This window comes from Cervus canadensis, chromosome 6, assembly GCF_019320065.1.
Source record: "Cervus canadensis isolate Bull #8, Minnesota chromosome 6, ASM1932006v1, whole genome shotgun sequence".
Lineage (NCBI taxonomy): Eukaryota > Metazoa > Chordata > Mammalia > Artiodactyla > Cervidae > Cervus > Cervus canadensis.
Window position 1 is genome coordinate 85,832,449 of NC_057391.1, and position 16,073 is coordinate 85,848,521.

At 39.3% G+C, this 16,073-nt stretch overlaps 1 protein-coding gene across 2 annotated transcripts in view; it reads right to left on the reverse strand.

Annotated features, from left to right (window-relative positions):
• Positions 1 to 3,534: 3,534 nt before the first annotated feature.
• Positions 3,535 to 16,073, reverse strand: part of DIO2 (iodothyronine deiodinase 2) — a 252,774-nt gene continuing 240,235 nt past the window's right edge. The window contains exon 6 of one of the 2 annotated variants that reach the window (XM_043472688.1): positions 3,535 to 9,646. In XM_043472688.1, the coding sequence (XP_043328623.1) occupies positions 9,059 to 9,646 (588 nt within the window). In that variant the 3' untranslated portion in view covers positions 3,535 to 9,058. The remainder of the gene's footprint in view (positions 9,647 to 16,073) is intronic. The other variant, XM_043472690.1, reaches the window with a different exon arrangement.

Below are 16,073 nucleotides of genomic sequence, written 5' to 3' on the forward strand. Positions count from 1 at the left end.
CTCCATAGGGTGATGACTGTTGGATGTGGGGAATTAGATTTCCTTAGTACCATCGGGGGGTGGAAATTCCTAGCTTTTCTTTTAGGATTTTCTTCATTGTAAAGAAAGTTACTTATGCCAAATATTTACAGTGCATTCCTCCCAGGAGAATTGGTAGAGCACCTAAACCCCAAACAATTAAGGTAGCAAGGGTAACAGATAGAGTACAGATAAATAGAAATGCAAAAAGCAATGAAGTCTTGGTGGCTGAGTCAGGAACATCTGATGAATTACCATCCTGCAGTGTTAAGTAGGGATGGCACCTCCTATGGGAGGGACCTACGAGGACACCTAGGTCTGTGGTCTAGACACATGTTAATAAATTGCCTACATTGCTTCACACATGTTTTCTAAAATACATGAATCAAGACTTTTGCCTGTATTACATGGACTAAGTTAATACAATGCACTCCACCCCACCCCATATCCATGCTCATGGCATCCAGGCTAAAGTTCTTATATTTTTGGGAAGAAGAGGAAAAATGAGGGAATAGCAAAGCCAGGAGAGGAAACAAAAGTCAAACTTCATTTTCTGAAGCAGGAGTAGGAATGGGTGGGTTCTGGATTTGCCAGCATTCTCTCAGTCCAGTCTCCCTGGTTTGGGCCAGTTAAAATGGCTAACATTTATCAAGAGGTACTTGGAATCTCTGCCACTACTCTAGAAGACCTAGGCAACTGCAAGACCCAGAATTTCTCCCCCTGTTGTTTAAGCCACATGGTAAAAGTGTCAGCTTGGGCTTCAAGGGCATCAGGGGTCTAGCCAGCCTTGGCTCCTCAGGTAGACTCATGAATTCCTAAAGTTCAGGCTGAACACAGCCCAGCTACCTAATTTCACAGTAACATACGTTGCATTTTCCTGATTAAGTTTTCCGTTTTTCTCTATATGTTGGGAATTTACTCTATACCTCTTACTACAGCACATCTTTCATTTGTCTATTGCACAAATCTAGGCGTTTGGCCAAGATGACGAAGTCACAGCAAACCCTCGTCCATGTGGAATCTGGGAAAGGTTTGTGAATACCTTTGCAAAATGCCCCAATACAACATGTTATTCTACTAAGGAATTTTATTACAAATTTTCCTGGACTATATTTCAGGGTTCAATGCCGACCAGAAGGCTCCCTTATTTTTAAAACACCCTTTTCTATGTTTTTTCTTGTTTCATCTAGAAGTCCTTCTAGATGGGGTTAAATGGCAAAACTTCAAGGTTTTATGGTTCAGTATAATTGGAGATTATATCTGGTGCATTAGATATTACAATGTTAAGATTTTTCATTTACCAGCCAGAGTATAAACACCTACAGTACGGGAAATCATATTTTATACCATTTGTATAGATAATCACTGAAGGTAGGTTTTGATGTTTTGATGACTAGTGGACGTTTATGACAATAGGTGCTCATACATTCATTGGATATTTACTGTTTGTTATTTATTAGTGAAGTTATTCTGCTCACCTAAGAGAGGAAGAAATACAAAGAAATACAAGACATATCTCCTATCCTCGGTTCTCTCAATTTTTATGAATTGGATTGAATTCTCCCTTCTAAAAGTGATCAACATATTTTAGTGTTTTTTTGTTTTGTTTTTTACTAAATTGTCCTGTTTAGCCACAACTAATGAACACTCTGTAAATATGCATTGACTTACTAAATGGGAGACATTCATCTTTTTCTCTAAATCTTGCCTAGGTCAATTCAATTCCTTTTAAACTCCAAAAAGTCCCCTCTGAGAGCTCTATCCTTTCTCTGAATTTGTTTTTAATTATTGTACATATACAGTCACTTCTTGAGATGCCCCTCATTTTTAGGCAAGTTAAAAATAATAGCCATTGAGTGAATTTCTGATGCCTTTTCTGTCTGGAAGAGGAAATGGCAACCCACTCCAGTATTCCTGCCTGGAGAATCCCATGGACAGAGGAGCCTGTGTGGCTACTGTCCATAGGGTCACAAAAGCAACTTAGCATGCATGCAACTTAGTACATTCCCAGCACTTCTTGCTGTCCTTCTGGTAACACACCCTACTCCCGTGACCACAGAATGGGCATGTAACACCAGCTGGTCCAGTTCGAGTACTTCCCTCAGGATAGATTCAAACTCTATCCGAGCCATCTCATAGTTTGGGAGTGAGGAGCCTCCCCAGCCAGGCTACCGAGCATAAGGAGAAGCTGCTCTGAAAGAAAAAGCCAGGACCCCAAAAAAGAGAAGAGACGAAAGACCTAGGGAGCACTGAAGGTTTCTAAGTCGCTGGATTTCACTGTCCCTGGGGCAAGTTTCACACCAAGCATTTCCAGGGTTTAGTTATATCAGCCAACATATTCACTTTTTTTGTAGATTAACATCAGCTTGTCATTTTTAGTTTTGATGAATCTATGACAGATTCCTTGAGGTAGTGACGTCTTTGTATAGTTTTACTGCTTTTTCACATCTCATTGAGCCCAGCACAGGGTACACCTCACGAGGAATAGAAATTCCATTGATAGTTGTCAAAGTAATGGTTATTTACATTTCCATTGAAATTCTGGAATATAAGATACTACAAATATTAGTTAAATTACTATGTATAGGGAATTATGAGCAAGAGTCTCAAAAGATACTAAAACTTTGGTTAAGTCACCTGTTTTCAGGAACAAAATGCACATATTTTAAAAGAGTAGTGAAAGTGTTAGTCACTCAGTCGTGTCTGACTCGTTGTAACCCCATGGACTGTACCCCGCCAGTCTCCTCCATCCGTGGGATTCTCCAGGCAAGAATACTGGAGTGGGTTGCCATTTGCTTCTCTAGGGGTCTTCCTGACCCAGGCATCAAACCCCCATCTCTTGCATTGCAGGCAGATTCTTTTCTGTTTGAACCACTAGGGAAGCCCATATTTAACCATGTTGCAAATAATATTCCTTGTCATTAACAGGACACCGCCTTCGTATACCATTCTTATCCTTTATATCATCTCACAGTGGAAAGTGCCTAATGTAAATGTTTTCAGATGTTGGTTTTTTCATCACACACTAGTGAACAATCATGTAAATAATTATACACACATATACATATCAATATATACATAACTACATATATATGCATATATATACACACACACACATACATACATATGTACTGTATGTGTTATATGTATTGCTTAAACCAACTTCTTGGAAGGTTTATTTTTTGCACTTAGAAAACCTGGGGTGTAAACATAACAAAGTAACAGTTTGCTCCACAGTCCCTTTAACAGGCCCCTTTCCATGAATTCTGAGTGCAACTTGTTCATGAATATGGAAAGTATCTGAAGATTTTCTTTTAACTTGTCTTGATTTCCTTGAAGACTCTGGCACACAGCATGAGATTAAAATAACCTGGCATTGCTGGCGATTTTGCCCACAAATACCAAGGAATAAATATTAGAATGATGGATTCTCTTTCCCTTGTCAACCATGAATGTATTCCAGCCAGGGGCAAGGTCTAGAGAGTAAGTTAAAAATAAACAAGTAGAACCAAAGAGTAACTTTATTCTTTTATTCAAAGTTTATTAAAATAAAGAACAAATTTAAAAGCACACATACCACTCAGCACCAATATAATAACACTCTTTCTACTGATAATCTCCAAAGCATTTCTGTTTCTGCAGTTGAGAAGCAGAGATAACACACACACACATTCTCACCACATTTACCCAGTACTCATAGCATCATGCCCCGAATATTCTCCTTGCTAGGGAGGCGAGGATGGGCAGAGGCAAACGAGTGTGACTACATCCAACCACTAACTGAGTGAAGGACTCTTTCGTTAGCAGTTATCATTTGCACACTAGTAACTTCTGCACATTCTAATCTCCCCGTCCGGGTGCCCGATTATCTGGGCGAGAGATGGAGTCTGGTGATGATGTGATGCAAATTTAAACAAAACTGGCCAACATTCCCTACCCAATATCTTTTAATTGCTTTGGTTATAAAGTATTGGATTCTTATGTCATGACATCTTCCAATCTTCACACCCATAAAGACCGCACCAACCAGTGACACAGACTGGAGAAGCCTTGAGAGGATTTTCTTTCCTTCCCACTCTGTTCTGTGGGCTTCCTTCATTTATGTGTTTACCTATTGGCTTTTTTTTTTTTTTTTTTTTTGGTGGGGGGGATGGGAGTTTTGAGCCAAAATAGTGACTTCATTAACCATCTCTTGGGTCGTCAAAGTCTCTGCAGCAAGTTAGAAAAAAATAAACTCCATGGAGCTCCAGTGCTGCTGTCCAAGATGGCAGAGAGCCCCAACTTGCATGGGCAGTATTGTTCAGAGACCACTACGTATTTGCCATCGACTTGTTGACTCACCTTGGAATAGCACTGGATCTTAAGTCTGAGAACTTGCTTCTGGAGCTATCCAGAAGGGAAGGCATTAGGAAGTGGCCAAATATTTTGCTAAAGCCACTCTAATGGCACTCATCAGCCCTCCTCCAAAGGTGAGAAGTTTCTTTTCAGGTCTTCCCAGATCAATAGACTAAGCCCCCAGGGCCTAGTTCTTCCCAGTCTGCAACTTCCTGAATCGCCCAAGTCCTGTCCCTCTTCTTTCATACAGGACACTACAGAGAGAGGGTGGATCACCAAGCAGAGGTTGGTACTTACACCCCATCTGGACTTACATAGGAAGACTGGGCTTAGCTTGTATGTTTAAAGTAAAGGAGGAAGAAGAGAGGAGGTTGAAATCTAACTAAAAATATTTTAGCTCTGATTTTTGGCAATATCATTTTTTTAAAGAAAAACTCCTGTTTTTCTTTAAAAATTATTTTTTTAATTTTAAAATTAAATTAAAACCTCACTGAGAAATTAAAAATCTCACTGTTAATCTCCAGTGCTCAGAGAATAGCACCGAGTATGTTCTGAAAAGCTTTAAATGCTGGCAAAGGTTTTATTAATCCTTCAGTGGGACAGAAGTGAGTGTCTATTTTTTCCCTTTGCAATGGCCATCTGATTGTAATTAAGTTTATCTTCCAACTGTAAGTCAGAAATTAGGTAGAATAAATGTCCATGTTTATCCTCTTATCATCCACAGGATAGGAAGTCTTGCATGTACATCAATGTGTTCTGCTTGCTGGGGACAAAGCCCATAGTGCTTGCTGAGGGCAACTGATATCCTATATCCAGCTGGGAATTTCCCCAAAGGCACAGACATTGTCTTTAACCTGCGTCTCTGGTATTTTATGCAGCAAGGCAGCATCCATGTATGATCTCCCCATATTTCATAAGTTTTATTCAAGAGCCCAAAATGTGAAATACACTCAGACAAAATGAAAGAGAGCAGGCCTTTCTGCTCTTCTTGATCACAGAATTGGCATTTCCTGGTTAGTGGTAGGAAAGTCAAAGTGTTAGTCACTCAGTTGTGTTCCACTCTCTGCAACCCCATGGACTGTAGCTGACCAGGCTCCTCTGTCCATGGGATTCTCCAGGCATGAATACTGGAGTGGGTTGCCATTCCCTTCTCCAGGGGATCTTCCTGACCCAGGGGTCGAATCCAGGTCTCCTGCATTGTGGGCAGATTCTTTATCATCTGAGCCACCACTTAACTAAATCAATAGACCATTTCAAAGTTGATATTACCAAAAATCAGGGGTACATTCTACAAGCAAGGTGAAGACAGAAGACCAGAGATCAAAAATATGAATATGAAAAGTCATATGAGTTAAATGATCATAACTTCAGCTACACATAGCAAGTACAGCACTAACCTGCTTCTAAGGAGGTCAGATACATTTTAATATCTGTATGAAAGTGAAAGTGTTAGTCACTCAGCCGTGTCCGACTCTGTGGAACCCCATGAACTGAGGCCCACCAGGCTACTCTGTCCATGGAGTTCTCCAGGCAAGAATACTGGAGTGGGCTGCCATTTCCTTCTCCAGGGGATCTTCCCAACCCAGGGATTGAACCTGGGTCTACCTGCATTGGAGGCAGATTCTTTACCATCTGAGCCACCAGGGAAGCCCAATCTGTATGAAACACTTATCCTATTGTGCAAGCATTTCACTTCTGCCCATTCAAGAAAGTCATTATTGATTTCACTATTATTTTCTCTAAGCAATATAATAAAGTAAGTTTTGAATAGTTCCAAGACATAAGTCTTTCAAACAGTAAATGTTTGAGTAAATCCAGATGCTATAAATAACACCCAAAATTGCTTGGAAAGTATTTCTATAATAGACAAGCTAATTCAGTTTAAAAGGCTAAACTGATAGCTCCATGTAAACATAGCCTATGGGGTTGGGTGGGAGGGAAAGGTTTAGGTTCTAAAAAAAGACATCATATATATATATATATAAGTTTATATATGTATATATAAACTTATACCTTATACCATATATATATAAATTTATAAATTTTGCCTTGTGAGAACAGGAACAAATATTCTTCAAAGGAACATACTTTATAAAAGATAAGATAGGTGGGGTGTTGATTTCAGGGTATTGACAATACCTGTCAATTTCAGGATATTGACAATCTAAGAATTTCTCTGAGCATACCAGCTAAACACTGATTCTCCTCTATCTCAAATAATGAGTTCTTATTAAGTTCCTTAAAGATACACCACAGGAAATCACAAAAGTTCATGTTGAGATAAATAAGTTACATAGTTATAGGCTTCTCCTAACTCTGATAACACCAAGCCATTTTACATATTGTAGGATTCCTGAGCTTTGTCAATTCACTTTCTCCATTGGCCCTCAACAGCCTTTCTTCCGGTAACTCTCCTGTGTTCCACTGAACATGTCTTTGTCCCTGATATTCAGCCTTTACCTTTGTAGGTTTACTTCCTACTGCTTCCTGTCTCCACCGGCCTATCCTCAGGGAGAAGAATTGCATGCACACAACCTTCTCTTTCTTTAAAAATGTATCACAGCAGGGTAGTTTTCTCATCCCCCTTTCCCCCAGACAACTGGCACTGCCTGCCTTAGCCACGTCTCATCCCCCCACCAGCTTCGCCAACATCCTGTTCCCTTATTGTATGTGTGGAACAAAGGGGAGGTTTAAAGACGACAGCCTGAGTGTGCTGCCACCAACTTTTCTTTCTCTTCCCCAGGACACCACATAAATCTCGATACCATTTTGAAGATAAAAATCAAGGGGCTATACCGATAAGCCTCGAGTTACAGGGTTTAACAACTGAGGACTCAGAAGTAATCTCATCTCAATGTGATTTTCCAGAAATTCATTAATGTCACATTTTCAAAATTTGTTTCTTTGTTGGTACATTTTGTAGAATTTAGAACAGTGAGAAGCTTAAATGTTGCAGTTAAAAATAATCAGTTAAAATGGCACTTTAATATCTAGACAATAAACGATGCAGTGATGTGACTATTACGTTGCTCCATTTAAAAAAAAAAATGGTTTTTGGTTCTTGCACACTCAGTTCCCATTTTTTTCTGATTTCAGGCAGTTAGTTCAGGAAGATATTTTTGATTTTAGATATCTTTTCTATTAGTTTTATGATTCAATTATTAATGGAATGGCCAAAAGAACCTTTGAATGTACATATAAATATAACTATATACTATGATCTGACAACATCCTCAAATTTACAATAAAAATTTAATATACAAAATTGGTTGATCTCTTTTGGAAGTTAGGATATTAGTTATTACTTATATTACTTATAAGTAAAACTATAATATCTTCATTTTAAAGAGAAATATGGTATATATATTAAAATAGCATTATAAAAATGTACTACAGAAGTCTTAGATGACTATACCTCATCTAAGAGGAACAAAGGAAAACCCAAGTCCAAATTAAATATGAATGGGAATTCCACCCTACCACACTCCATGATCCTGAGGATTGCCTTAGAAGCAAAGCCTCCACAATCGCTGATGGGAACTGTCTCACACTTTCTCGTCCTCTGTTTGGCTCTCTACTGCTGAGCTCATCATTCAGAGAACACCCAGACCAAGAAGCAGTGGGACCACAGCACATCTGTAGGGATGGAGAGGGGGCCCCCGGCCCCACTGGGCCCCCTGATGTTACCTTGCATCAGCATCACGAGGTATAATCACCTACTGAACATGTAAGCACCACAAACATGTTTCAAAAAGTAGTACAAATATTAAAATGCTTTTTTTCCCTCTCAACCCCCCTTTCTCTTCAATCCAAGAGTATAAGACAAATACATTGATTTCATATGTATATTCTCTATGCTATCTTAGTGGAGCTTCTTCTTCTAGCTTTGCATATGTTTCCATGTTTCCATGACTGACAAATTAGTACCACTCTCTACAATTTCAAGGTGAAGCTCTATGAAGCCTCCTAATCTTTCTGCCTCCTTTTCCTAGCTTGACGATTTGATTTGCTTCTAGCACTTTCTCCACCTGCCTAGAAAGTAACCATCAGATATCAGGTGACCATTCTAACACTCCAGTAGGTATCATTCTTGATATCTGCAAATATACCTTCGAGTTCTAGGATATTTAGACTGGCATAGAGCACTACATGGCTAGAAACTAGGTCAGAAGCTTCTCTAACATGTTAAACAATAAGGTCCTAACCACATGGCCTGGGCTTGAAGACTCATTCTAAGTAACAATTTGGCAAATATCCAGTTGGGCTTTATCCACGCTGAATAAGGCCCAACTAGTACCCTTTACACCAACAAGGATGGAGGCACCCCTAACATAGCAGTCATTCCGGTAAGTCTTTTCTTCAGGTCCCAGGGCAGGCATCAGCTGTATCACTTCTTTTCTCAGGGCAGAAATGAACACATGCTGAAACAAGTTTTCTTCTTTTCCATCTTGGGATCTTTTCATTCAGGGCTTTTCACCGGGAAGAGAAGAGATGGGGCTACTATTTAGCCAAAAGCCATTTAAGTGGTGAAAGTAATATCGAGATGTTAGAGGTTTATGTTCTTCTGACACGTAAATTCCCGTCTTTCAGTGAGAAAATGGGACTCAGTTGAAATAGTGGATTGAATTCTTAGTTTCCTTGTCTTTACATAAATTAAAAAAAAAAAAAACAAAAAAAGCTCTGTTACAATCATACTTTTAACCAGCTAATCTAGCCTTCATCTCTGGCTGAAATTCTTCTCCAGCCAACGCCGGACTTCTTGCAGGTTGTAAAAGAAGGGGCCCTTTCCTCCCAGATAAGCAATTTTCTGTCTCTGAACAATGCACACGCGTTCAAAGGCTACCCCATAGGCGACGTTGGCATTGTTGTCCATGCGGTCAGCCACAACCCGGCACTGGGGCGGCAAGGAGAAACGCTCCAGGAGCTGGTGGGCTGCCGCGCATCGGTCTTCCTGGTTCCGGTGCTTCTTTATCTCGAAAAACAAAGAAGAATCCCCAGGCACCGCCCAACCATCTGAAGGATGAGCCTCATCAATGTAGACCAACAGGAAGTCAGCCACGGATGAGAACTCTTCCACCAGTTTGCTGAAGGCTGGCAGCTGGTTAGTGAAAGGAGGTCAGGTGGCCGAGCCGAAGTTGACCACCAGTGGGCGCTCAGGGCTGGCGAAGTCCAGAAGGTGGCACTCAGTCCCATCCACTGTTTTCGCCTGGGCACCATTTCCGCTGGCGTCACCTCCTTCCGGATTGGAGACATGCACCACGCTGGAATTGGGGGCATCTTCACCCAATTTCACCTGGCGATGGAAAACGAAAGAGAGAGGCAATACCACGTGAAACACGCGCTCACTTCACTCTGCACAGAAACAGTTGGCTCTAATAAAATGCGCTATTTCCTTCGGAGGATATGGTAAACACATATTGACTTGAGTAAAGACCCATCATGGCAGGTAAGGTGATGAATGGCCCTAAAGAGAATAAAAGTCTTTTTCATTCTGTCTCGCCACTAAAGGTAATTTTTTCATCACTGAAGGTACTGCAGCTGACTGTCTTCATAATTAAGTTGAGACTGGTGTTCTTTACTGTCCTTACTCTGTCAGTGCTTAGCTCACAATATATAACAAATGATTAATGGACTTCATTTTAAAAGTGAAAAGTGAATGGTCTACTTTAAAATAAATGATCAGAGTTGTGGGACATGGCACCTCTTTCTGAATTCCCACTTCTGAATTCTAAAGTACTCAAGAAAGTCCTTTATAGTCTTGCCTAAAAGTCATTTAATCTGAACCAATGGACAAGGATACCAGTGGGCTTATTCCTACCCAGAACGCGAAAACCTGGTGTCTGCCATTTATAAGAAGAGTTACTCCCACTTAATCTCTTAAGTGCTGCAGCTATCCCATCTGTAAAATGGTCATTTACGATGCCCATCTTCCTCGTATGTTTATGGAAAGATGACCCAGGGAAAAGAGCTCTGTACACTGTCTATCATTGTGGGAGTGTAAGTTGCGATCACAGATGCCATGCAAACGTGAAACTGAATACCGTTTTTCTGCGTAATTGTATGTTGTAATATAATTATTCTTAGAAGTGATTCGAGCTTTCCTTGGTATGACATCATTTCCGGAGGTTTCTATGGCTACTGCATACTTTGGGGTTCTTTTGACTTAGAACGTCGCCATTTCTATTACAGAAACAAATGAATGAAAACATACACTTTTATCTTTTGTAGAATTTGACTTTTAATTTCTCATATTTCATGTGTGTTTTAGTCTGTTTCACTTTCGGAAGTCACAAGCCATTTACTTTCCTACCATACATTTTATTAACAAATTCCTCTGAATTATGGAATACTTGGGCAGAAGAGGTGTAGAGCAAAATTGTTCTAGGTGCTCCCTTTGTATGTGTTTTAAATCATTGAACACAGGCTGAAAGAAAGTTTGCTGGCCTTTGAATCTCTAAATTGATAATAAAAAGCAGGCAACATAAAAGAGCCAATTACTTCAGTTTGAATTAACAGAATTGGATCTTCCCCTAGAATGGTTTAATCAAAGCCAATAACATTGGGGACAACTTACAAGAGTATAATTGATTTTTATACACTATCCTTAATATTACAAAACACCTCCAACTGGATTCACTTTTCCCCCTCATATAAATACCACTGCATATAACATTGCTGTTAATTGAAGTTACTTACAAGCGAATTGTTAAAAACTCAACAATCTAAACTGATATAAAATAATCAAGGGGTTTCATGGAGAAGCTTCTACCTGATGTTAATGCATAACTTGTTTTAACTGCAGAAGAAGAAGTCAAGAAATCCTTTATCTCCCTTGTGGAAAATCCTAGCAGGGCAGGTTTAAAACAAGGACTATAAGCTTTCTAAAATAAATCTTAAAATAATAATCTTCTTTCTTAGAAAAGGAAGGTGGTGTTGTGATTGAAATAAGTACATTTGTTTTCAGTCACTGTCAGGAGAAAGGTTTTCTTTATATTAATGTTCCTGGTTAATTTGTAAGTGAAACTAGGTGAAGAAATCTAGTAAACCACTTTTAGCTGGACTGTTTTATATGAGCTACATTCATCTCTTGAGATTTTAAAATGTACTTAAAATGTAAAGATATACATCCTAAAGGTATTATAACTTTTTATTTTAATCTATGGGTTATTTTTGTACTTCTTTGTAGATTTAGATAAAAGGTAGCATCGCCTTCTCATTAGATCTTCCCCATTTAAAAAAGCAATAATGATTCTAGGATGGCTGCTTTCAACAATATTGTTGTGCTGTGTTTCTCAACATACTGTGATACAAAGATCTGAATGCATTCAGACCAGTCTGAATCCACTAGCTATTGTAGCAACTTCTCATTAAGTGAGGAACCCACACACAGGAGAAGAATCATCTCTGGACTGCAGACTTGTAGGTTCCTGGTAAGTAGAAAACATCCACTTGCATTTTGGAGTCATTTCTAAGAACGGAACAATTGTGTTGGCCTTGTGACATGGGCCTCTGATGCACCTAACTCTCACCCAAGCTGAACTGTTGATCCTTGCATTATACCTGATTCTTCAACTGAGTAATCTAATCTGACCTCAGTCACAGGGACTCTCTTGTTACCTATAATTAATTTTCTTGGAAAGTTAAATAAAGCACCTTCTATTTCTTTAGTGACAATGTATAGGTCAGCCACATAATTTTTCTCAAAATACAAACATGTTAGTTCAACTTAGAAACTTAGAACAAGTACAACACCTTTACTTTAAAATCAAAAGTTAGGATAAGCTACCAGATATATCATGTTCTTTAGTAGGTGTGTTTGGTGGGGCAGGGGGCAGAGGTTGGCATTTTGTTAAGCTGGAGAATGATGGATATGTACGCTTGGAATTTTTTGTTGAATAAAGTTTTGAATGAATGGTAGGTGTTATCATCTTAGTTAGAGGTCAGTGAAGCATTTTACACTTAATAATAACCTTGACCTACAGTGAACATCAGACCTCACCAAGGCAGATGATTTCGAAGGGTGAACCCCCCAGAACCCCACCGTAGAGCACTCTCACAGGCCACACCCAATGCTGTTGGTCTGTTCCTGGTCATCTCTGCTGGTCATGCATAAAATGAGAGTAGCAAGTCCTCTTCATTTTGTAAAGCAGCCATAGGACTTGACTGCAGATTAGAATGTCATAAAAAGAATTATACTTTTGTTCATGAGGGTGATTAGGTAAGAGAAAATGCATAGGTATGCACAATGCTATTACTACAACTAGGAGGGGAAAACACACACCCATGATTTGAAGGGCTAGACATGAGTAGACCAGTAGTCTGTTTTTATAAATGTCATATTCTAATCACAAAATTTGTCTATTTTTGCTAAAAACTGCTGATATGGGATACTTTAGCAACAATAAAGGAAAAAAACTTTTTAAAAAATGGAAGTCTGCTTTAAACTGAAAAAAAAAAAAATCTTTTAGATGGATATTATTGTTCATTTCTCACCTTCCTATTTGGTCATCAAGAAAATTAAGTTTGTACTATGACCAAAGTTTCAAAGGGTGAATTTCTGAGTTTACTCTGCTTCACACCTTGCTAAGGTGGAATGGGAGAATCACTGCTGTCTTCCATGGTGGAAGATTCTTTCCCCAGGAGCAAAACATTCCTTGACAAAAAGCCAAAATGATGAAGAAAATAAAGTTGGTCCATAATAACATTTAGGCTGCAGGAAAGAAGCTCGACAAAAACAAGTTATCCCCTGGTACTCCCAAACTCTGTTTTAATTTCCCACAGTGGCACAGAAAGTCTCCTGGCCACAAGTTACCTATCATCTTAATTTCTCCTTCTTAGAGGGTTTGTGTTTGGTTTTTGTCCTTAATGAGACATATTTGCCAAAGAGGCATTCAAAAGGCATTTTTTACTCTTGCGGAAGAGTAATTAGGTCGGTACCTCTTTCCCTGCCAGCATTAGCCGCTCTAAAGAGAACCCTGCCCAGTATTTAATGCCCAAACACAAGAAGCATCATTTCCACTAATTGGTCTTGAAGTTCCGATGTTCCCAAAGGGTCCCTTTATTTTGCAAGGATCAGAAAGGACATACGTAAAATGTAATATCGTCATCACTGACTTTTATGTCTCTCATCTGCACTATTACATTTGTCCTTTCTTATGTTTTTTATAATCAACATCAACACAACACCAACCAGGGAGGGAAATAAAGGGTTTGCATTTTTACAGCAGAAGACATCTCTGGGCCAAGCTCAAATGTTGTCATAGCCATATTTATAAATATGAACAAGAGTGTAAATATATGGTGTATATTTGATTCCCTTGATGATAGGATCCCTTTTGCTGACAGTTTTCAGTGCATGAGGACAAGGATAATGCTGCTTTAGCATGTGGACTGTGAAATGCAGGGCAAGGGGGAAAAAAAGAAAGAACCATTCATCAAGTAGAAGCTGGAAATAGAGCATATACTACTAACCTTGTTTTTCTTCCTTTTCCACAGCCTGAGAAAGGCCTCTGGACAAAATATCACCTAATCTCATGATAGAAAGTAAAGCAAATGATAAAAATGGGGGTAGGTATGTGGCAGAATTCTTTTTACGTCTCCTTCTTGCTCTCCAAAGCCCTGGAATGCCTCTATTAACTATCAGGAAATTTCAAATTCTTTGACATAATGACCAGGCTACGTCAATGTCCTTACAAACGTGGCCAAACAATTATTAAGCAGCATTTTAACCATTTATATTCAAATTGGCCAAACGAATCAGCGGATCAGCTACCTACTCTTTCCTCTGAGTTCAAGTCCCTGTTTGGCCATATTCTTTTTGATTTGTAACTTGAAAACATAGCTCAAAGCTCTATCATTTCCCAGTGTTTTATCCAAGTGATGAACAAACTCTGGTGGTAGCCTGCCTTGTGTTCTTTGGGGAATGTTTGGTTCTTAGAAGAGCCATTTTCCATTATAGAAACGAGTGTCAAAAGGCTGAGGGGAGTGAAGAGGAGGAGGAGAATGTTAAAGAGACCCTTTCAAAACCAAAATTATATGTTCAAATGAATATGTTTTCTGTGCCACAGCAGTATTGACCATGTAGGAGCTAAAGTGCGTGTCAGCATCTATACTGTGTGTTTACTTTTACACTTCATTTAGGTAGGAGCCAGCCTCCCAGACAGAGCCGTCTGCTTACTGGTTGTATTTTTGTGTCTTTGAGCACCAGCACAAGGATGCAGTGTTAGATGCAGTGACACTGACTAGGGAAAACTTAAATAACAAATATCTATTATGCACCTCAATCTCTCAACAAAATCCATTAGATTTTCTTTTTTCATCAAAATCATGCTTGGGACTCCCTCTAATCAAACTCAAATTCTCTACAGGCTTCCCTAGAAAGTTCATTTTAAATCCCATGCAACATTTTAAGGAAGAAGGGTTTTCTGTTTTATTTTGTCCCAATTTTTTTTTTTTTCATTTCTTTGTTGCCTCCTGCAGAAGCCAAACACAGGGCTAACATTTTTACCGCACTTTCTCTAAATAGCTTCTCAAGTATCTGCCATTCAACAACCAGGAGAGTTAGAAAAGGCCTGCCTCACTGTATGGTATGTGCACACTCTACATCCCGGAACACTCTGCTTCTGGGGGTGGCAGCCTCAAGTCAGGATTGTGAAACAGGGTGATACCAAACAGAGACTCCTCCAGTGAGTCTCTAGACATGGCTACACCCAATGACAGTGGCCCAGATGACAATAGCATTCGGGGAAGTGATTCAACCCGTTTTAGAGGTTCTGGGTGACCCTGAAATGCCACCACCACCCTTGCTACACTTGGAGATGGAAGAAGACCTAAATTGAGTGCAAGCTGTGTTTACCACGTTTCCAGTCATCACACACCCAGTCCAGTCTTATCTCAGGATATATGAGCTCTTGGGTTGCTTCTTCTCATGGCAGCTATTACATAAGTCATGAAAACAAACAGCATTACATCAGTCATGAACTTGGTCACTAATCAAATCAGTGGACAGAAAGAGTACAGAAGAACACAAACCATGTGCAAAGAAGAAAACAGATCACTCAAGCTTCTCAGTCTCTTAGAGGAGGGACAACAAAACATTGCAACACAATGAAACACTATAGGTTGGTGAAAAAACAAATAAGTGATCAAGTTTATCAAAGAGGTATATGTTTCCTTTCCTCCTTTTATTTCAATAAGCTGCTGATGAGGAGAAACAGCCTCACTTACCATGGGTGGGTGACATTACAACCTCCATAGTTTATGTGAGGGTTTCTATGGATATAGGTAAAATTCTCCAAAGCAGTGGTTTCTCTTGTATGGCAAAAGTCAGTGACTTTCAAAACAGGAAGAGTTTAATAGAGATCAAATAACTGACATTGCCATGTTATCTCCTAACACCTAGGAAAAACAGATACAGGTGAAAGAACTTCCTAATTCATAATACACCTGACACAATTGTGTAAGCCCCACTCTCCTCTAAATTCTCTACCCACCAAAATGAAACGTAGACATTCAGTGTATACATGTGTGCAAAAGAAGTGATCGTCTCAATAGCTCCTTCCCACATCACCCATTCAGCCCATGTACATAATATAAAATGAGGTTTTGGTGTTAGAACTTTGAGTATCATTTAATATTATTATAAAGAAAATTTCACTTACTAACAAGCGCTCTTAACTATTTTTCTATCTTTAAGACAACAAATACAAACCCTCTGCAGG